General features: G+C 36.8%; 1 protein-coding gene across 2 annotated transcripts in view; it reads left to right on the top strand.

Annotated features, from left to right (window-relative positions):
* Positions 1-872: 872 nt before the first annotated feature.
* med14 (mediator complex subunit 14) overlaps positions 873-17,257 on the top strand; it is a 106,161-nt gene continuing 89,776 nt past the window's right edge. For both annotated transcript variants that reach the window (XM_039745104.1, XM_039745105.1), the window contains exons 1-2: positions 873-1,375; positions 15,626-15,652. In XM_039745104.1, coding sequence (XP_039601038.1) covers positions 1,197-1,375; positions 15,626-15,652 — 206 coding nt within the window. In that variant the 5' untranslated portion in view covers positions 873-1,196. The remainder of the gene's footprint in view (positions 1,376-15,625; positions 15,653-17,257) is intronic.

Genomic DNA, 17,257 nt, shown 5'->3' with positions numbered 1-17,257 from the left:
CATTTTCAGTCTAATAATTTAATGTCTCCTGTATATAAGCCACTCATAGAAGAGGGGTTCATAACAGTAAAATTCTGCATTTGTTATTGATTAGAGCAATCATGTTTAGCAGGAATGGCAAAAACAATGTTGGTAAATTCAACATGGAAGACAGGAATTTCAAATTTATCTAAAAATTCTGTGCAAGACAATATCCTGTCCTCCTTATTTAATAACTTTGTAACAAAGCAAACATCGTTATTAAACCATGAGTGTAAAAATAAACTATCGTTCTTATATTTAATATATACATTAATCCAAATGTAATACGTATGAGAAAAACTATGATAATAAATTAACATTTATGAGCACTATACCTGCTTGTCAAAGTTAGACAATATGATTTGTGGAAGTTTGTTTACATCAAGATTACATATCAACAAAAAGTCTGAACTACCCATCTTTTGAAACATCAGTTTTGGAATGAGACTTCAAATATTATTACTATTTTTCTATATAAAATTATAAAGAGACTTATCGTGCTGTATAATTATATTTTTGGAACATCTAAAGAAAGGGCCATATACACAAAACGAGAAATACCTTTTGACTGATAACAAAACTCGACCCTTCAAAGACATATTTCTAAGCAACTATGAAATTAAATCTATTTTTAACTTTCTCTACATCAGGCGACAGTTTAGTTTCTTTATTTCTTCTCAGTCTTTACTTATTTTATTTACTTATTTAACTCCCAAATTTGTTACTACTTTCTTTACCGGCATCCTTCATTTCAATCCCCACCGTAGTAATACTTACGTCATTCTGATTGGCAAGCTAACGGAATTCGCTTCCGTTTCCGGGTCTCCCGCCCCCGATCTGGACTTTTACAATCACTTCCTGCACCGCAGCAATGATGGCGGTGATGAATCTTTGAGCTGCTGCTTTTTATCTCATTTACACCCAGCAGCTTCATTTTGCGATATTCTTAGAATTTCCATGGGGAGTAAAGATACGTTGATGTTGTTATTCGGTAGTATTATAAACAACAACAGGATCCGGTAACTCTGCTTGGGTTTCCCGGTATCTCTGTAGATTTGATTTTTCTAAGGGGTGCCTTTCGACTGCCTCTTTTGCATCAGTCGCCTCTTAGAGGCGTCCGCCTAGAAGTCAGGTTAGGCAAAGGGGTACAACACGTTTTTGTTTTTAAACCAGAAATGGCTCCCGTACAAATTGAAAACAACCAACTGGTCCCCAGCGGGGGTCCCACTTCTGCACCTCCTCCTCCGCCTTCAGGGGCGGCGGCGGGGGCACCAGCACACGGGGTCCGACTGAGCCTTCTGATTGAATTCTTGCTCCAACGGACTTACCATGAGATCATGCTGTTGGCTGAGCTGTAAGTGCTCTTCTTTTAAATTTGCTATGATCGATCTTTTTGCGTTGTCTTCATATTTGCATTGGTTATAAGGGCTTTGCACTGTCACTTTAATTTTTAATATGATTAAACTATTTAGTTAATATTTTCCTAATTAACAGTATAGTTTATCGTAGGTTGAAATATGGTCTGTTTACAATAAGTATATAGAGTCTAAAATAATTATTTACTAACGATATGATTTAAGTACAGTATGTATTAAATTTAGCGCCTTTCATTGCGTGCTACATCATTAGGTTTTATAGAAACGCTTACATATTTTTGGATGTCTTTGTGTGTTTATTCAAGGGTCAATAGTTACTTCCTACAGTCTAACGGCAATGTATATTGAAATCTGTAAATTGGTCTGTTGTGTGAATTTTGAATGGACCAGTGTCCTCCCTTTCAGGACTGGATGTTGCCTTGCTGGGCTTTGGCAGCCTACAGTGCCATACTGAAAAAGGAAATTGTTACTTAGGAATTCAAATAGCTTGAACAGATATAATTGTAAGATGTGTGGAAACCTACGCACATAAGACGAATATTTGATAGTACTAAAAAAGATGAATGTTTTGTAAATCCCGTGGACCGTGTTCATAAATTGAAGTTACTTGTTTTGAACGATTACATCTCAGAGAATAATCCACAATGTAAAAAGTTTTTAGTTACCTTTAGCTGTTGGTTTAATAAACTGTATGTGTCAAAAATGTATTGATCAGTATCAGTGTTACCATAACCCTTGTTCTTTAATAGCTTCTTTTGAAAAATGGGAGCATTATTACTTAAACTGTTAATGTAAAAAACTAACTACACCACTAGCTTTCTGTGTCAGTTCTAAGAAATCAAATCTTTATACTGTATAAAATTACGATGTGCAGAATTGCCTAAAATTAGAAAAAAATAATTCTAAGCAATGGGCAATTTAGAAATTTGTAATCCTTATTATCCATACCATTCTCAGTTACCCACTTTAAAGCAATCATTGACCACACTTAGTGCTGGGCGGTATACTGGTTCATACCAAAAACTGTTTTTTATTTTTGTTATGATATGGATTTTTCTTATACCGCAACCCCGGTTTAGATTGCCTAAACAATGTTCGGAATGTGGCGCAGTGGTAAACTGTTTAAGGGGAGATCTTTTTCACTGCTGCACCACTAAACACACATTCAATGGAGTACATGTGTTAGTGGAGGTATTGAATGGTGAAAATGGACAGAGAACAAACTGAAGCTGTAGCAGACAATAAAGTTGAACATGATGACACAGAAGAACTTTTGCTGAAAAAAGGAGCTGTGTCTGTTGTCTGAAGATACTTTGGTTTTAAAAGGTCGGATGTGGACCATTATGTTCAAATGTGTGAAAACTGTTTCTATACTACTGGATAATACTGCAAGCCAAGTTGTACTTGTTTTATTTTTTTTTCAATACTGTGTAATGTACCTGGGTATTGTGTAGTAGTGTGACGACATGTTGAATTTATTCTTGACATTTCCACTTTAATCTCGACACTTATGATGAGAATAAAGTCAACATGTTGACTTTATTCTCGTAATTGTTTTATTGAAGTAGAACATCATAAACTAAACTTCATCTTAAAATGAATATTTAATTTACTAGATTTTCTCAAACCCCGTTATAAGTTATGTATCACATTAAATGCTTTGTGTTAAGTGTTCCTGAAACCATGTTGATTGCTACATGCTTCTTAAACTGACTTCCTCTTGCACTAAGAGGAGGTGCAGGCAGCACACAGAATACTTTACTTTCATGATATTCCTGCTCCCTGAACATTTAGAATACTAAGATAAGTACTTGATATAATTTTCATGATGAAATGCATTAAAGCATGTATTAATCATGTGGGGGCACGGTGGCGTAGAGGCTGCACTGCTACCTCGCAGCAAAGGGATCCCGGGTGTTCCCTGCCTTGCATTTGCATGTTTTTCTGGTGGGTTTACTCGGCGTGCAGTTTTTTTCAAAGTCATGGAGGATGTGGGATTTTTTTCTGCTATATTGACTCTGCTAGTGTATGTATTGCTCGTATTCACCCTGCAATGTGCTGGCACCCTGTTCAGGATTTACTCCTGCCTCGCCCACAATGCTTGCTGGGATGGGTGCAACCCTGAATGAATGGCATAATTAAACATGTATAACGAAGATTTTTTTAAAGTTCTGAACACTCCGTGATCTAAGTTTATAACTAGTTTCAATTTCACAATGAAGTTTATCATGTGGTGATTGGTTATGTGGAGAAAGAAAAAGGAAGGATAGGAACTGAGGGTTTGGTACGTCAGACAGAGACAGCATGCATGCAATAAAAAAGGCCCGCTCAGAAGAACATCCATTGAATACTGTGATTACTGTGATGTAATACCACTAGATTACAAACACAATATTTAAGTTAAACCTGTGTGATACCCATTCATACATCCAGTTTTTTTGGAGCCTCGTCACACCTGGCATAAAGTCCTCTACACTGAACGTACACCTAGGGGCCCATTACTGAGAGGGAGCAGCACTACCGTGCATGTTTAATACCAGCTTTAATTCATTTTATTATGAAAATTTATCTTAGCATTCTACATTTTCAGAGAGTAGGAGTATCATGAAGTGAATGTATTCTGTGCGGCGATCGCTGCCTGCACCTCCTCTTAGTGCAAGAGGAAGTCAGTTTAAGAAGTGTGTAGCGATTGACAACTGGGTTGGGGAACACTTAACACGAAGCATTTAATGTGCTACATAACTTATGACGGGGTTTGAGAAAATCTAGTAAATAAAACATTAATTTTAGGCTAAAGTTTAGTTTACAACATTCTACTTTAATGACAAAATAAACTATGATAAGTGAAAATTTTCACTTTCTAGACATAAATGGTCAGAATAAAGTGGAAATGTCGACTTTATTCTCGACATTTCCACTTTAATATCATCGTTTATGTTAAGATTAAAGTCAACATGTCGACTTTATTCTCGACATATAGTTTTTTTTTTTCTTTACCATGGCCCTAATATGTTTCCGTAGGGCTATACCACAAATAGCATTATAAATGCAAGTTGCAGTTTTATTATTTATTTATTTATTTATTTATTATTTATTTATTTTTTATTTATTTTTATATTTTATTAATGATGGTTCAGTTTGTAAAGATGTCATCACCAAGTTGCACTTGTTTTATTTTATTTTATTTGAATTTGATGAATACTGTGTACTGCACCCAGGCTTGAAGTCTTGGAAGTAATAGTATTATTACTGGAAGTTGCACTATTATTTATTTTATTGTTATTATTCATTAGTTTAAATATTATACAGTTTAATGATGGTAAATTTGTTTTAAAAGTTGCTTTAACGTGTCAGTGGACAGAGATTGTTAACATTAACAAAGTGTAGTTGGTTTTCAAAAAATCTTTACTATTTATCCTTTTCTAAGACATGTTCAGTGCAATACAACTTTTGACAAGCACCTCTGGATATTTTACCAAGTCTAAATGCCTCTTTGGATGGTTAAAAATATGTTGTCAAAATTTTAGTTTGTTTTTTGCAAACATTGTTTATTAAAAAGGCTATATATTTTGACTGCATCTGTCATGCAATGTGATTCCTTCTCTTCATTAGTGCCACCAAATTGAAAACTATCACTTTATGGGGCCATGCAAACCTGTATTAATACTTGTGTACACATTAAAATTGTTTTTGTACAGTGTGCAATTCTCATGACAGTTGAATAGGTTATTCTTAGCCAGTAATTGCAGTGGAAAATGTGGTTAACATCCACTCATGCATGGGAAAAAATACAGTGAAACCGGTATAATTTTGAAAAATACCGTGATGTAGAATTTTGGTCATACCGCCCAGCACTAACCGCACTAAACTCTTTGACTGCCTTCCCTCAGTTTTTTTTTTCTTATGTGCTTGCATTTTATCTTGCCATCCTATCTGTTCATTTGGTGGGAAAGGAGTACTTGAGTGTGAATAGAAGAATCAGTATATAATTGTTTCCAGTTTGTTAATTTATAATGTATACTATTTTTCAGCGTATTCTTAATAAACACACTTTCAGTTAATAATAAATTACACTATATGAATCATTAAACACAAAGCAAACTATTCAAAATAAAACTGAATCATTTTGTGATGTGTGTGTATGTATACATATCATATATATTTTTTTATTTATATATTTATATTTATGTATGAATGTAAATATAGAGCAGGATATTGGTGTATAATCAACATTATTTGATCTTTTCTGCATTCACATTGTAGATGGACTTAGTGATCTTCCACTAATTGGTGATAGTTTTTGTTCATTAGCTTCATCACCACATAATACTGACAAGGCACTGAAATGATTATGTAGCTCCAAAATAAATTCTTTGCACCAGGGCATTTCCGTCTCAGATCATCTAGTTGTTGGAAGTGGAAGTTTTGCTAATCAAACCCGCACGGTTTGTGTCTAATATTTGATATTGATTACTTGAGATGTTGGTATCTTGGTGTATTCTAACATTATGTAGGAACTTGCATATTAATTAGTGTTCTTGTGAGAAGGAGACACTATCCAATAACATGGCTATTGCTCAAATAGAAGACAATGAGCTGTTTCCTATTAATTATTCACTTTGCCATGCCCATGTATACCTAGAGTCTGCTGACAGTTTGTGTTGCTACTGTCTATCTTCACATTCATATCACCCCTAATAAGGTGGGGATCATGCTGGGGGACATTACTTCAGAACCATAGTAATTGCTCATACCAGTCTTGCTGAACTTTTCCTTCACGTCATTAGTTGGAGCGTAGCATGTATAATGGAAAGCTGTAGTACTTGCATTAAATGTAGCCCTTGAAAGTCGTTGATGGGTTTCCATTTCTGTAAGGTGGTTACTGGAGGTTATTGGGCTCTAGGAATTACTATTTTTTTGATTGGTGAATCGTCAGTAGGTGAGACACAGGCAAGCAAAAATCAGAATCAAGGTTGTGACCATTTATGTGTATTGTGAATGTGGGTCAAAAAAACAAAAAGTTATCTAGCTGCTTTAATTCAAGAAGCCCTTACTTCATCATCATTTTTGCAGCACTTTAATGGCCAAAGATTTACACACTATACTAATGATTCACTGTTCAAACCATGGTACTCGCTAGAGCCTACAGTTTCAGCTTAGACATTTATAAATGACGGTTTTCATTTCAAGCCATATTTCATGTTGTGTTCAGTGTCCACAAAAATAAATAAACACAAAAGAAATAAAAAACATATTTCATGACACATTTAATTATTTATGATTGCATATCAGTGCCTACTGTAGTTGCTTTTAACCCTTCCAACACCTTTTTAAGTTTGTAATAAGACATTGGCTCACCCCACATCCATCTTCTGCAGTATATTTACATTTACTGACAGTGTACAGTTATTTGTTACTCAATAATATAAAATAGCATTTCTTATTAAACTATAGATGAACATATCCAAATTTATTTTATTTGCAGCAACTCTGGAGTTTTGAGTTCCAATCCCTGCCCAACACTTCCTATTTGGAGTAAACAAAGCAAGTTCTCATGGATTCACATGGGTTTCCTTCAGTGTCCTAAAGATATACTGTACATAGTAATGTTGATTGGTGGCACTAATCTGGCCTGTGATGAGTGATTGTATTTGTGTACAGTGCCCAGTATACTGGTATAAGCATTTGGAGATGCTTGTTCTGTACTTCCTGCTACTATAGTAATGGTTCATACTTCCTATGTACCTGTACTAGAAGAAGTGGGTGAATATAAAGAAAACAGAACCACACAATAATAATGATAACACATCCTCTTGTTCAGTGAAAACCCCCAGTATATAAAGTAAATAAAACTGTACAGAAGTGCTTCCTTTAAACATTGGTTCGTCCTTAATGCATCCTGATACAGCATTGTCCATCTAGCTAACTTTTCAGTATAACACTGCAGTCTTTGAGTAAGAAAATTTTAGATTGCATTATACTGTGACTATGTTTACTGGCAATTCAATAAGATTATCTTTTAAAGGTGCTGACCTGCTACTGAATAAGGATTTTTTTGTTAAAATTCCTTAAAATGAAGTCTGTAGATGAAAATGCTAAAATTCCAGAGTAATGTGCTTTTAAATATTCTACATTTACTGCAAAGAAAAAAATGGTACTCATTTCCAAATATTTAGTTAAACTGTGCAATATTTAGCTCTTACGTGAAAATAGCTTTTACACGCAACAGCGCTCATTTTAAAATGTTTGAGTGTTCCTCTACCAAGTTAAAAGCCCTGAGAGTCGCACAGACTAACTTGGTTTACTATGAAGTCTTGATTTTTGGCCATCCATGAAAGGCACAGCAGTTGCTATTGTAAGAATACACCTCCTCAAAGGCAAGGTTGCCCATGGTAGTGAAGCATCAAAGAGAAAGTATCTCAATGGTCCTGTGATCTTGTCATGAAATTTACAAATGTCATCATCAGTTGGCAGTTATTGGCTCTGTAATAATTAAGTTATGTTTCAGTTAAATTGTCTCTGGAGCCTTGATTTCTGCCTTTCCATTGTAGAATGCAAGAGTTTTTAGAGTCCTTTTTCAGTCCCTGAAGTTGGTGCGGGCTTATTGCTTCTCTCTATTTTCTCTATTATAAAAAAAAATCTTGGCAGGGAGACGAGACATGATCTTCTCGGAAGACAGTTTGACGTCCTGTGAGAGACACTTTAACATCACGCAAGACAAGGCACTGAGACAGAAGGACAGCTGCTGTACAGGCTTTTAAATGATAGACAAGACATGCAGTGCGACAAGTAGAACACGCACCTCGGCAGCAGGAGAACAAAGCCAGCAGCTGATCCGTCTGCATCTCCTTAGCGTGTGTTCAGCTCCCCTCTTCACACTGCAAGCAGGAGAGACGCGAAATGGCATGACTGTATCGCATCTCCGGGGTGGTTGGGGGGTCTGGTTTCAGTGGGGATGGGTACAGTAAAGCAAATGAGACCTGATTATCTCGGGGGGAAAAAAACTTTGATGACACGTGAGACTAGACATTACAACCTTAGGAAACAAAACCTGTGAGATGGTGACTTTTGCACATCACGCCCTACTTACCATCAATTTCAAACAAGTTCATAGACCACTAACCTAGCAGTTGTTGGAATGCTTTTGGCAGACACTTCATGTGCTTCCAGCTCTTTAAACAACGACAAGCGACAAACAGAACACGCAGCTCGCTAGCAGATGATCCGAGTGCATCTCCTTGGCATGCATTCAATCCCCTACATTGCGCGAGCGGCAAAGACGCGAAGTGGCAAAGGACAGCTGCTGTACAGGTTTCTAAATGATCGACACACAGCGTGACAAGCAGAGCATGCAGCACTCCAGCAACAGCAGCAAAAGTTAAAAACATTTTTTTTCAAAATAGCTGATCTGATCACATCTCCTTAGCGTGAGTTCAGGCCACCCAATGTGAGTAGTGCAGGCCCGGTTCTGCGGCCGCCCACAACAAAACGCAGACTCTGTGCGGGGCTCGTCTTTTCCTGTTGAATGTCGGTAACTTGCTTCAAAGAAAAATGGGCAAGTCACAACACGTGAATTGTGGCAGCTCAAGTACGCAGCACATCAATCAGAGGTTTTGTAGTGTTAATCGGAATTTTACTGATGAATTAATTAAACTTGTCACCTATGTGTTAAATGCATAAGTCAAGTTTTATTTTACTTACGAAGAAATTTTCTTTAATTTTTTTGACATTAAGGAAATTGTGAAAATTTTTAATTTTAAATACACTGGTTTAGAAAACGAGTGAAGATATTATAGGGTGAGGCGGCGGTTGAAATTAAATGGCACGATGGCGGCTTTGCCTCTGGAACCGGGCCTAGAGCAGCATTATATGTCCTGCAAGAAAGAGATTTAACCACGCCCAGGACAGGAAATAAAGGACAAATATTGTTTTTACAAAAGTTTTAAAGTAAAAGTTAAAATAATGCATATGTAACAATTCCCATGAAAATAACAATCTTTTTAAATTGTTTATCCGGTAAACCAAACCTGGGGATAGGTAAGCGAAGCGAGCAGGGGGTGGAGCCCCCAGTCAATAAAAAAATTACAAAGGAAATGGTTAAGATATCAATACAGTAAAGTGTAAAAATAGACTTGCTTATATTTTTTCAATTCTACATTTTACCAACTATTACACTGGTCAACAAGCATTTTGCTACTTGGATTCTTTCAGCTATACTTTAACAAATGTCACTTGCTGACTCCAAATCTGAAAATCGTTTTCGTCCAGCATGTCCCATTTTTTAGTTGTGATGTTCCAGGTCTTGGACAACTAGGGTGACTGGACAGTAAAGGTGATGCATTTCAGCATTTAAGAAATATGTTTGGTCTTGAGAAAAGTGAAGCCAAAATGAAGGAAGGTGTTTTTGTTGGCCCTGAAATCGGTGAACTGATGCTTGACGATGAGTTCAAAAGGAAACTGAAGCCCACTGAATTGGCACCCTCATTCATGCGGGTTGTCCAGAATTTTCTTGGTAGTCACAGACCAGAGAATTATGCTTGGCTTGTGCAGAATATGCTGAAAGTATATTAGCTTACGGGAGCCAGAATGTCACTGAAGATGCATTTTATACATTCTCATCTCGACTTTATTTCCACCAAACCTAAGTGATGTCAGATATGAGCATTGGGAAAGATTTCATCAAGATACAAAGGTGATGGAAAACTGATATCGGAGAAAATTTACCCTGAGCATGAGCGGTGACTACTGTTGGTTTATGCAAAGAGAGACGGATGTGCAAGCGCAAAAGCAATTGCCTCAGACAATTTTGAGCACACTGACCTCGCTTTTATATTGAGGTAAATTGACATTTAAGTTGCTAAACAACTTAAGTGATTTTATGTTGATCATATTTAATTTGTGTGAATCAGCTGATTTATAACAGTCAGGCTGTGATGGATTCGACAAATGCAATTGGTTATTTCTCATTAAACTGGTATTTGATTTTCAGAGTGCCTTGACTATAAACACTTCTTAGTAACACTGGATACATTACGTAACTGCTGTAAATAATTTAAGCTGGTGCTCTATGCATCTTCAGGCACACTTACAAACATTAGGTCTCCTACAATATGTAAAAAAAACTGAGAAACCGCTTCTGACAAGATTTGTCATTCAGTTGTGACGAAAAACCCCATCAGTTACCAAGAAAGACAAAATTCAACTTCTTATCAGATGGCGGCAAAATCACATTGACAAAATGCTCAAATTGAAACATGTTTGTGCACGCAGATGTGCATATCTTTCAAAGCATTCATTGGCCAGAGGCAACAGTTTAATCTACAGTATTTGAACAGAAGTTAGAAAAGAAAACTGAGAATGCTGGCCATTTAGTTCTGATGTGGCTCTGCATTTTTGGAAAGCATGCTGAAACCCTTAAATACTGCAGAAAATTTTCATTGTTCGTTTCACCTCTCTGAGACCATGGTACTTTGTAGGTCTCCCTCAGCCTTGTGCATGCATTATAGCAAACTATCTTCATGTTTATCACATTGGACAGGTGCACATGCAAACATATGACAGAGCAACAGCGAACAGTAGCGAAAGCATAGTTGATTTGTTAAGGTAAAAGTGAACCCATATACACACTCTAATGTAGAATCAGCAGTTATCTTACACTGCATATCTTAGGGGATATTAAATGAATATCTGGTTGAGTACCTCCCCATAGACAAGGGGAGAACCTGTAAACTCCTCAGGGGCTTCAATCAGCATTGGGATTTAAATCTAGCGCTCAGGTGTGCTAATCTATACTTCTGGACAGTTCTTCAAAGTACACATAATGAAATAATAAGTGAAATGGGCAGTAATATCTAGGCATGGTAAAACTAAAGGAAAAAACATGCCTTTCTCAGTGTTACAAATCGATAATTAGACAAAATGTGCCTGTGTTTTCCATGGTCTTATAGCAATATAATATCAGGAGCCTTTGGTAACTTGATACTTTTTGATTAGTAGTTTATGTATAAGTGATATACTTTTTAGAATGAATTAGCTTCAGGGATTCAAAACAACTGCCCACCAACCATGCTATTTTTGACTAGTTTCCCTGTGCCATAATGTTTAGGAAAGTTTGGGTTTTTAAATACCTGTACAATAAACAGAAATGATAGGTTAAGCTATTACAAGGTAATGTATGGCTAAATTTAGTGGTTCAACATGATCATGCACTGCTAAGTATTATTGACCATATCACATTTACAATTTTGGATCAAAGGCCATCTGTCTAAATAAAAAATTAGGTCACCATATTTGTTACAGTCCTTATTTTCCTCAGTCATGTTTGTTACATATCCTGTTTTCTTTAAAATAATAAATTACATAGATTAATTATGAAAGAGTGGAATTATTTTATCTGTTGCTCTGTGTGTGTTTTATTGTGAACACTGAACAAATCCAGTTAAAGCATTATACAGTATAGTGTTACACAAGCAATATATTTATACACTTCACTAGTTGTTTTGCTGTGGTTTCTTTCAAATGACAAATGGATCCTTTACTATAAGCTGCAGGCAAACTGACGTGAATAGATAGATAGATAGATACTTTATTAATCCCAAGGGGAAATTCACATAATCCAGCAGCAGTATACTGATACAAAGAAACAATATTAAATTAAATAGTAATAAAAATGAAAAGAATTAAAATAAAATTAATGTTCGCATTTACTCCCCCGGGTGGGAATAGAATACCTCTCACAGCCTTATGTAGAATACTAAAGTGTATTTTCTTTAAAAATGTACAAAGATTACACTTTCTTCAGCTATTGATTGTTATTTTCTCCTAGCTTGCACTGCGCCAGCAAGAAACAAAGAATCATATATAGAGTACATTCTCAGGGAATTAACAATAATACAGCTCTAGTTTGAGACAGAATGTTGTACCTCTTGTTTGGCAAGAAATTAAGCGGCAAGTTCCACCCAGCATCTAGTGAAACACTTTACAGTTTATAGTATATAATTTGTTACTGCCCTAACAAAGAAACAGCATTTGTAAAATTGATTCCACTTATTCATTACAAATATTGGTCATATGTTGTGATATTTAAAGAATACAGTAAATGTTTGCTTTATAATTTGCTACTTTAAAAAAATGGGTTAGAAAAGCTTCTTAATTTGCAGATTAAAAAATAGAATTTTGCTGTGGTGTTAATTTCAAGAATTTTTTCAAAATTTCACTAGTCTTATTTTGAAATGCTGATTTTACCAAAAAAATATGAATTTGCCAGATTTCTATCTTAATCTGTCTATCTAGGTGGGGATGTGATTTTTTTCTTCCCCTGAAAAATCAGCTTTACTCTGTGCTGATATTGCAACAAACTGATATTCATTAGGATTAGAAGTCTGAACATAGCCTAGATCAATACCAGTCTATATGTTTTTTCATGATTTAAACATTTTGATGTATGAAAAGTATTGTAATGATCAATAAGTTGTAGATCATGATTATTATTTAGCTAGCAATGTTATCCAAAATGGTATAACTTAAAGCTATATACATACATTTCTTAGTGATTATAAGTTAAATGACACAGAGCAACATATTAAATTACAGAATGAGGGGAATAGTAATGTTATTATTCCTAAGGATAAATAAAATCCAGCACTCCAAGAAAACTGTATCTATCTGTGAAACTGATAAGTGAGAATGTCTGAAAAACACCCATCTGAGTCTGGACATTGCTACAGGCAATTATAGCCAGGAATTGTTATCAAATTTTGTGTTAAAATTTTACTGCGCTTACAGACAAGGGATGAAACAGCTAGGATAAAAATATGTCTGCAATTACAATCATTTATGGCATACCAGTACTGGAAAAATACTAAGAAACCCAAATTTTGAAATAGGATGGTACCAGCGTTTCAGTACCAGAAGTAAACATAAGCTGTCCTCTCGCTTTTCTAGATGCTAAAATGTCAGTTTTATAGACTTACAAAATGAAACCACCTGCTTTTGATATACTGTAGTAATCCCTGAGGGGAAATTCTACATTTTGCATACCCCAGGAAGAGTTTTAGAAGACGCCCAGGAGGACCGGAGGAGGGCTTGTGCCTCCTCCAGACCGCGAGGGTGTGTCCGCCCTGGTTATGTTGGGGGGCCTCGGGTAAAGGGCTTAGAAGCCCAGCCCTGTAGGGACCTGTGGCCAGCGCCAGGCGGGGCCCCAGTGCCTGAATATCCCTGGAGCCCAGCACTTCCGCCACACCAGGAAGTGCTGGGGAAGATGACAGGGGACACCCGGACGGTTTCCGGGTGCGCAGCCGGCACTTCTGCCACACTGGGGTGTGTTTACGGAGGAGTGCCGGGAAGCCGCTGGAGCCCATCCGGGTTCCTGTTTAAGGGGCCGCCTCCCTTCAGTCGATGGCGGAAGTCGGGTGGAAGAGGGACGGAGCTGGAGAGGGGACTGGGGGCGGCCAGGAGAGTGACATTTTGACTGTGTGGCCTGGACATTTGGGGGAACGGTGCAAGAGGCACTGGGACGTGCACTGATTGAACCTGTAAATATTGTAAATAAAGGGTGTGTTGGGTGAAGTAACGATGTCCGTCTGTCTGTGTCCGGGTTCAAGTTCACAAGAGGCAGAGTGCAGGGTCAGCTATTTGTACAGCACCTCCTGGAGCAATTGTAGATTAAGGGCTTTACTAAAAGTTCCAACAGAGTAGCATTCCTCCTGTCACTGCCGGGATTAGAACCGGCAACCTTCGAGTTACTAACACAGATCTTTTGGACACAGAGCTGCTTTGATTTTATCGGGACATCGCAGGGTTACTCCCATCACTAGCCACTACTTCAATGCAATTGTGACTTCATGGCTATGAGGAGGGAAGCTGTGCATAGTTTGGTGCGATGGTGTGGCACACACAGGAGGGTGAAGTAAGACAAGCAAAGCAATTATACATTCACATCAGTTTATATGAGCAGTGAATAGCATTACTTTTTATTTTCTTCTATGTTAATACATAAAAGGAAGATGTATCAAATCAAAATTTATCCCATATAGATTATACATACAGTACAATATGTAATACTAGAGGGGACTGGGCAGTCTCATGCTCTGGAATCCCTGCAGATTTTATTTTTTTTTTTCCAGCCGTCTGGAGTTTTTTTTTTTTGTTGTTCCTGTCCTCCCTGGCCATCAGACCTTACTTATTCTATGTTAATTAATGTTGACTTATTTTGTTTTCGTACTGTGTCTTTTATTTTTCTATTCTTCATTTTGTAAAGCACTTTGAGCTACATTTTTTTGTATGAAAATGTGCTATATAATTAAATGTTGTTGTAGTAAAATGTTTAGTTGCTAAACTCTGACAGTGCATATAAGAAAACTATAAGGACAATACCAATAATACATGACTTTTTTAAATATCAATAAAATTCATTAAATTAATTTAAAAATATAGAAGTTATTAAGTTATTTATTTATAATGTACATAACTTATTGTAAGAGAATTAACAATAGGGCATCACATAAGACCTAGACGCTTTTCTTATTCATCATGTGAATGGACACAAGCGCCTCCTCAGTCTCTCTGAACTAGTCTTCAGGCAGTGGTATCATTTACCTGACTGCAGCATAGAAAAGAGGCCATTGTTTGGGTGACTGGTATCACTGATAATTTTCTTTGCCCAGGTTTGACATCGCTTGGTATAGATGTTCAGGAAGTTTGAGAGTGCATACCCAGTGATGTATATGGTTGACCATGCTGCTGTCTGCAGTTTCCTACGGTCCTGCTACTAGCCTTTGCTAAACCAAGAAGTCATACTGTAAGAAAACATTTGATGGTGCATATGTAAAAATTAGTAATTGGGAGGGCAGCCTGAGATGTCTGTAGTGGTAAAGGTGTTGTCTTGATTTCTTCATCATGGTGTTGAAGTGCTTGGACCAGGCCAGGTACTCTGTGATGTAGACAGCTAGGTATCTGAAGCTCTCCACTGGAATACTGTTGATACTGAGGGGTGGTAGTGTCCCTGTTGTTTTCTTCCAGAGTCCATAATCAACTCCTTTGTCTTGCAATCATTCAAGAGTAAACTGTTGTCCTGACTCCAGTGAGACATATCATTTGACCATTTGGTTCTAAAATGTGATTTCTGGGAGTCTATACTGGTGTCATAACAAATGTATCTCTACATAATAGCTGTCTTGTTTATGCCAGTTAAAGATTAACTTTTTTCCCTTTACTTTTTTTATTTGTAGCCTTCCGAGGAAGACAGATATGGAAAGGTATGTCTCCAAAAAATGTGTTTTATTTTTTTGTGTCCTTCTGTAGAACTGATTAAGTCATAACCTTTGTTATTGTTTATTGTTTTCTGATTTTCTTTATTACAGTAAACCCTCATTTATCACGGTTAATCCGTTACAGACTCTGCCGCGATAAATGAATTTCCACGAAGTAGAATTCTTTATTTATAAATCGAATATTTTCGCTGTTAGAGCATAGAAAACCTGTTTACGACCTTCTAAATACATTTTTTAACATTATTAGTGCCCTCTAGACATGAAATAACATCCTTTAGTCAAAAGTTTAAACTGTGCTGTTCAGTCTCACAATTAAAAGAATGCAAACATATCTTCCTCTTCAGTGAGCAGAGAATTTGGGAGAGAGAGGGAGAGAGAGAGCGAGAAAAGCAAACAATCAAAAATCAATAGGGCTGTTTGGGCTATTAAGTATGCGCCGGACAAAGCAGCTGCAAGGAAGGCAGCAATGTGAAGGTAGTCTTTCAGCATTTTTTAGAGGAGCGTCCGTATCCTCTAGGCCAGTGTGCGAACAGCCCCTCTACTCACACCCCCTCGGTCAGGAGTAGAGAATGTCAGAGGGAGAGAGACAGAGAAAAGCAAACAATCAAAAATCAATACGTGCTGTTTGGGCTCTTAAGTATGCGAAGCACCGCACGGGAAGCTTATCTTGTATCATTGAGGAGTTTTATTTAATATGTAATACGTGCTCTGATAGGATAGGTTCTCAGCCATCTGCCAATAGTGCCCCTTGTATGAAATCAACTGGGCAAAACAACTGAGGAACCATGTACCATAAATTAAAAGACCCATTGTCCGCAGAAATCCGCGAACCAGTGAAAAATCTGTGATATATATTTAGATATGCTTACATTTAAAATCCGCGATAGAGTGAAGCTGTGAAAGTCGGAGCACGATATAGCGAGGGATCACTATATAGCAAGTTTAAGTTTTTAACAGTGATCTCACCTTCAACTAAAATCAAGTATTCTAGATGGCAACAGCGTGAACTTATTTAACGAACTAAGATATTCAACACAGATTGCACTGAGTTAAAATGTAATTGCCCACTAGTTAAATCAGGCCAGTTAAAATAAGTAGTCAGACTTTTGAACACAACCAGGCTTGGTTCAAACTATCCCTGGTCCATGTAAACATCACTTATTTTCACTCTTACTGTCAGATTCAAGTTGCCAGCAGAAAGATCCAAAAAGTACATTACCGGTCAAATGTTTTAGAACACCTTAGCTTTTCCAGTTTTTCCTTCAAATTTAATCAGTTGAAATTCAATGGATGACCTAAAATGGTGAAAAAGTAGTTGACAAACTGCTAGAGGTTTAAATTTAAAGTTTAGGTTAGCAAAAATTGAAAACAGGAAATTTTAGAATATTACAAATGGGCCTTATACTGGAACCAACTAATAGGTAGCAACGTATAGATGTTCTGCAGCAGTTAAAGTAAATTAAGTCTTCCAAGTTGAAGCAAACAATTTGCACAGGTGACCCAATTTCTGCTGATGACTTGAAAACTCTGTCTGTCTTAAAGCAGAGTTGGAACAGGCTGTGTTACTATACCCTCTGAAGTACTAGTTGG

This window comes from Polypterus senegalus, chromosome 2 (genome assembly GCF_016835505.1).
Source record: "Polypterus senegalus isolate Bchr_013 chromosome 2, ASM1683550v1, whole genome shotgun sequence".
Lineage (NCBI taxonomy): Eukaryota > Metazoa > Chordata > Cladistia > Polypteriformes > Polypteridae > Polypterus > Polypterus senegalus.
The sequence above is the reverse complement of the archived record's forward strand: the minus strand, read 5'-3'. Positions and strand labels throughout refer to the sequence as shown.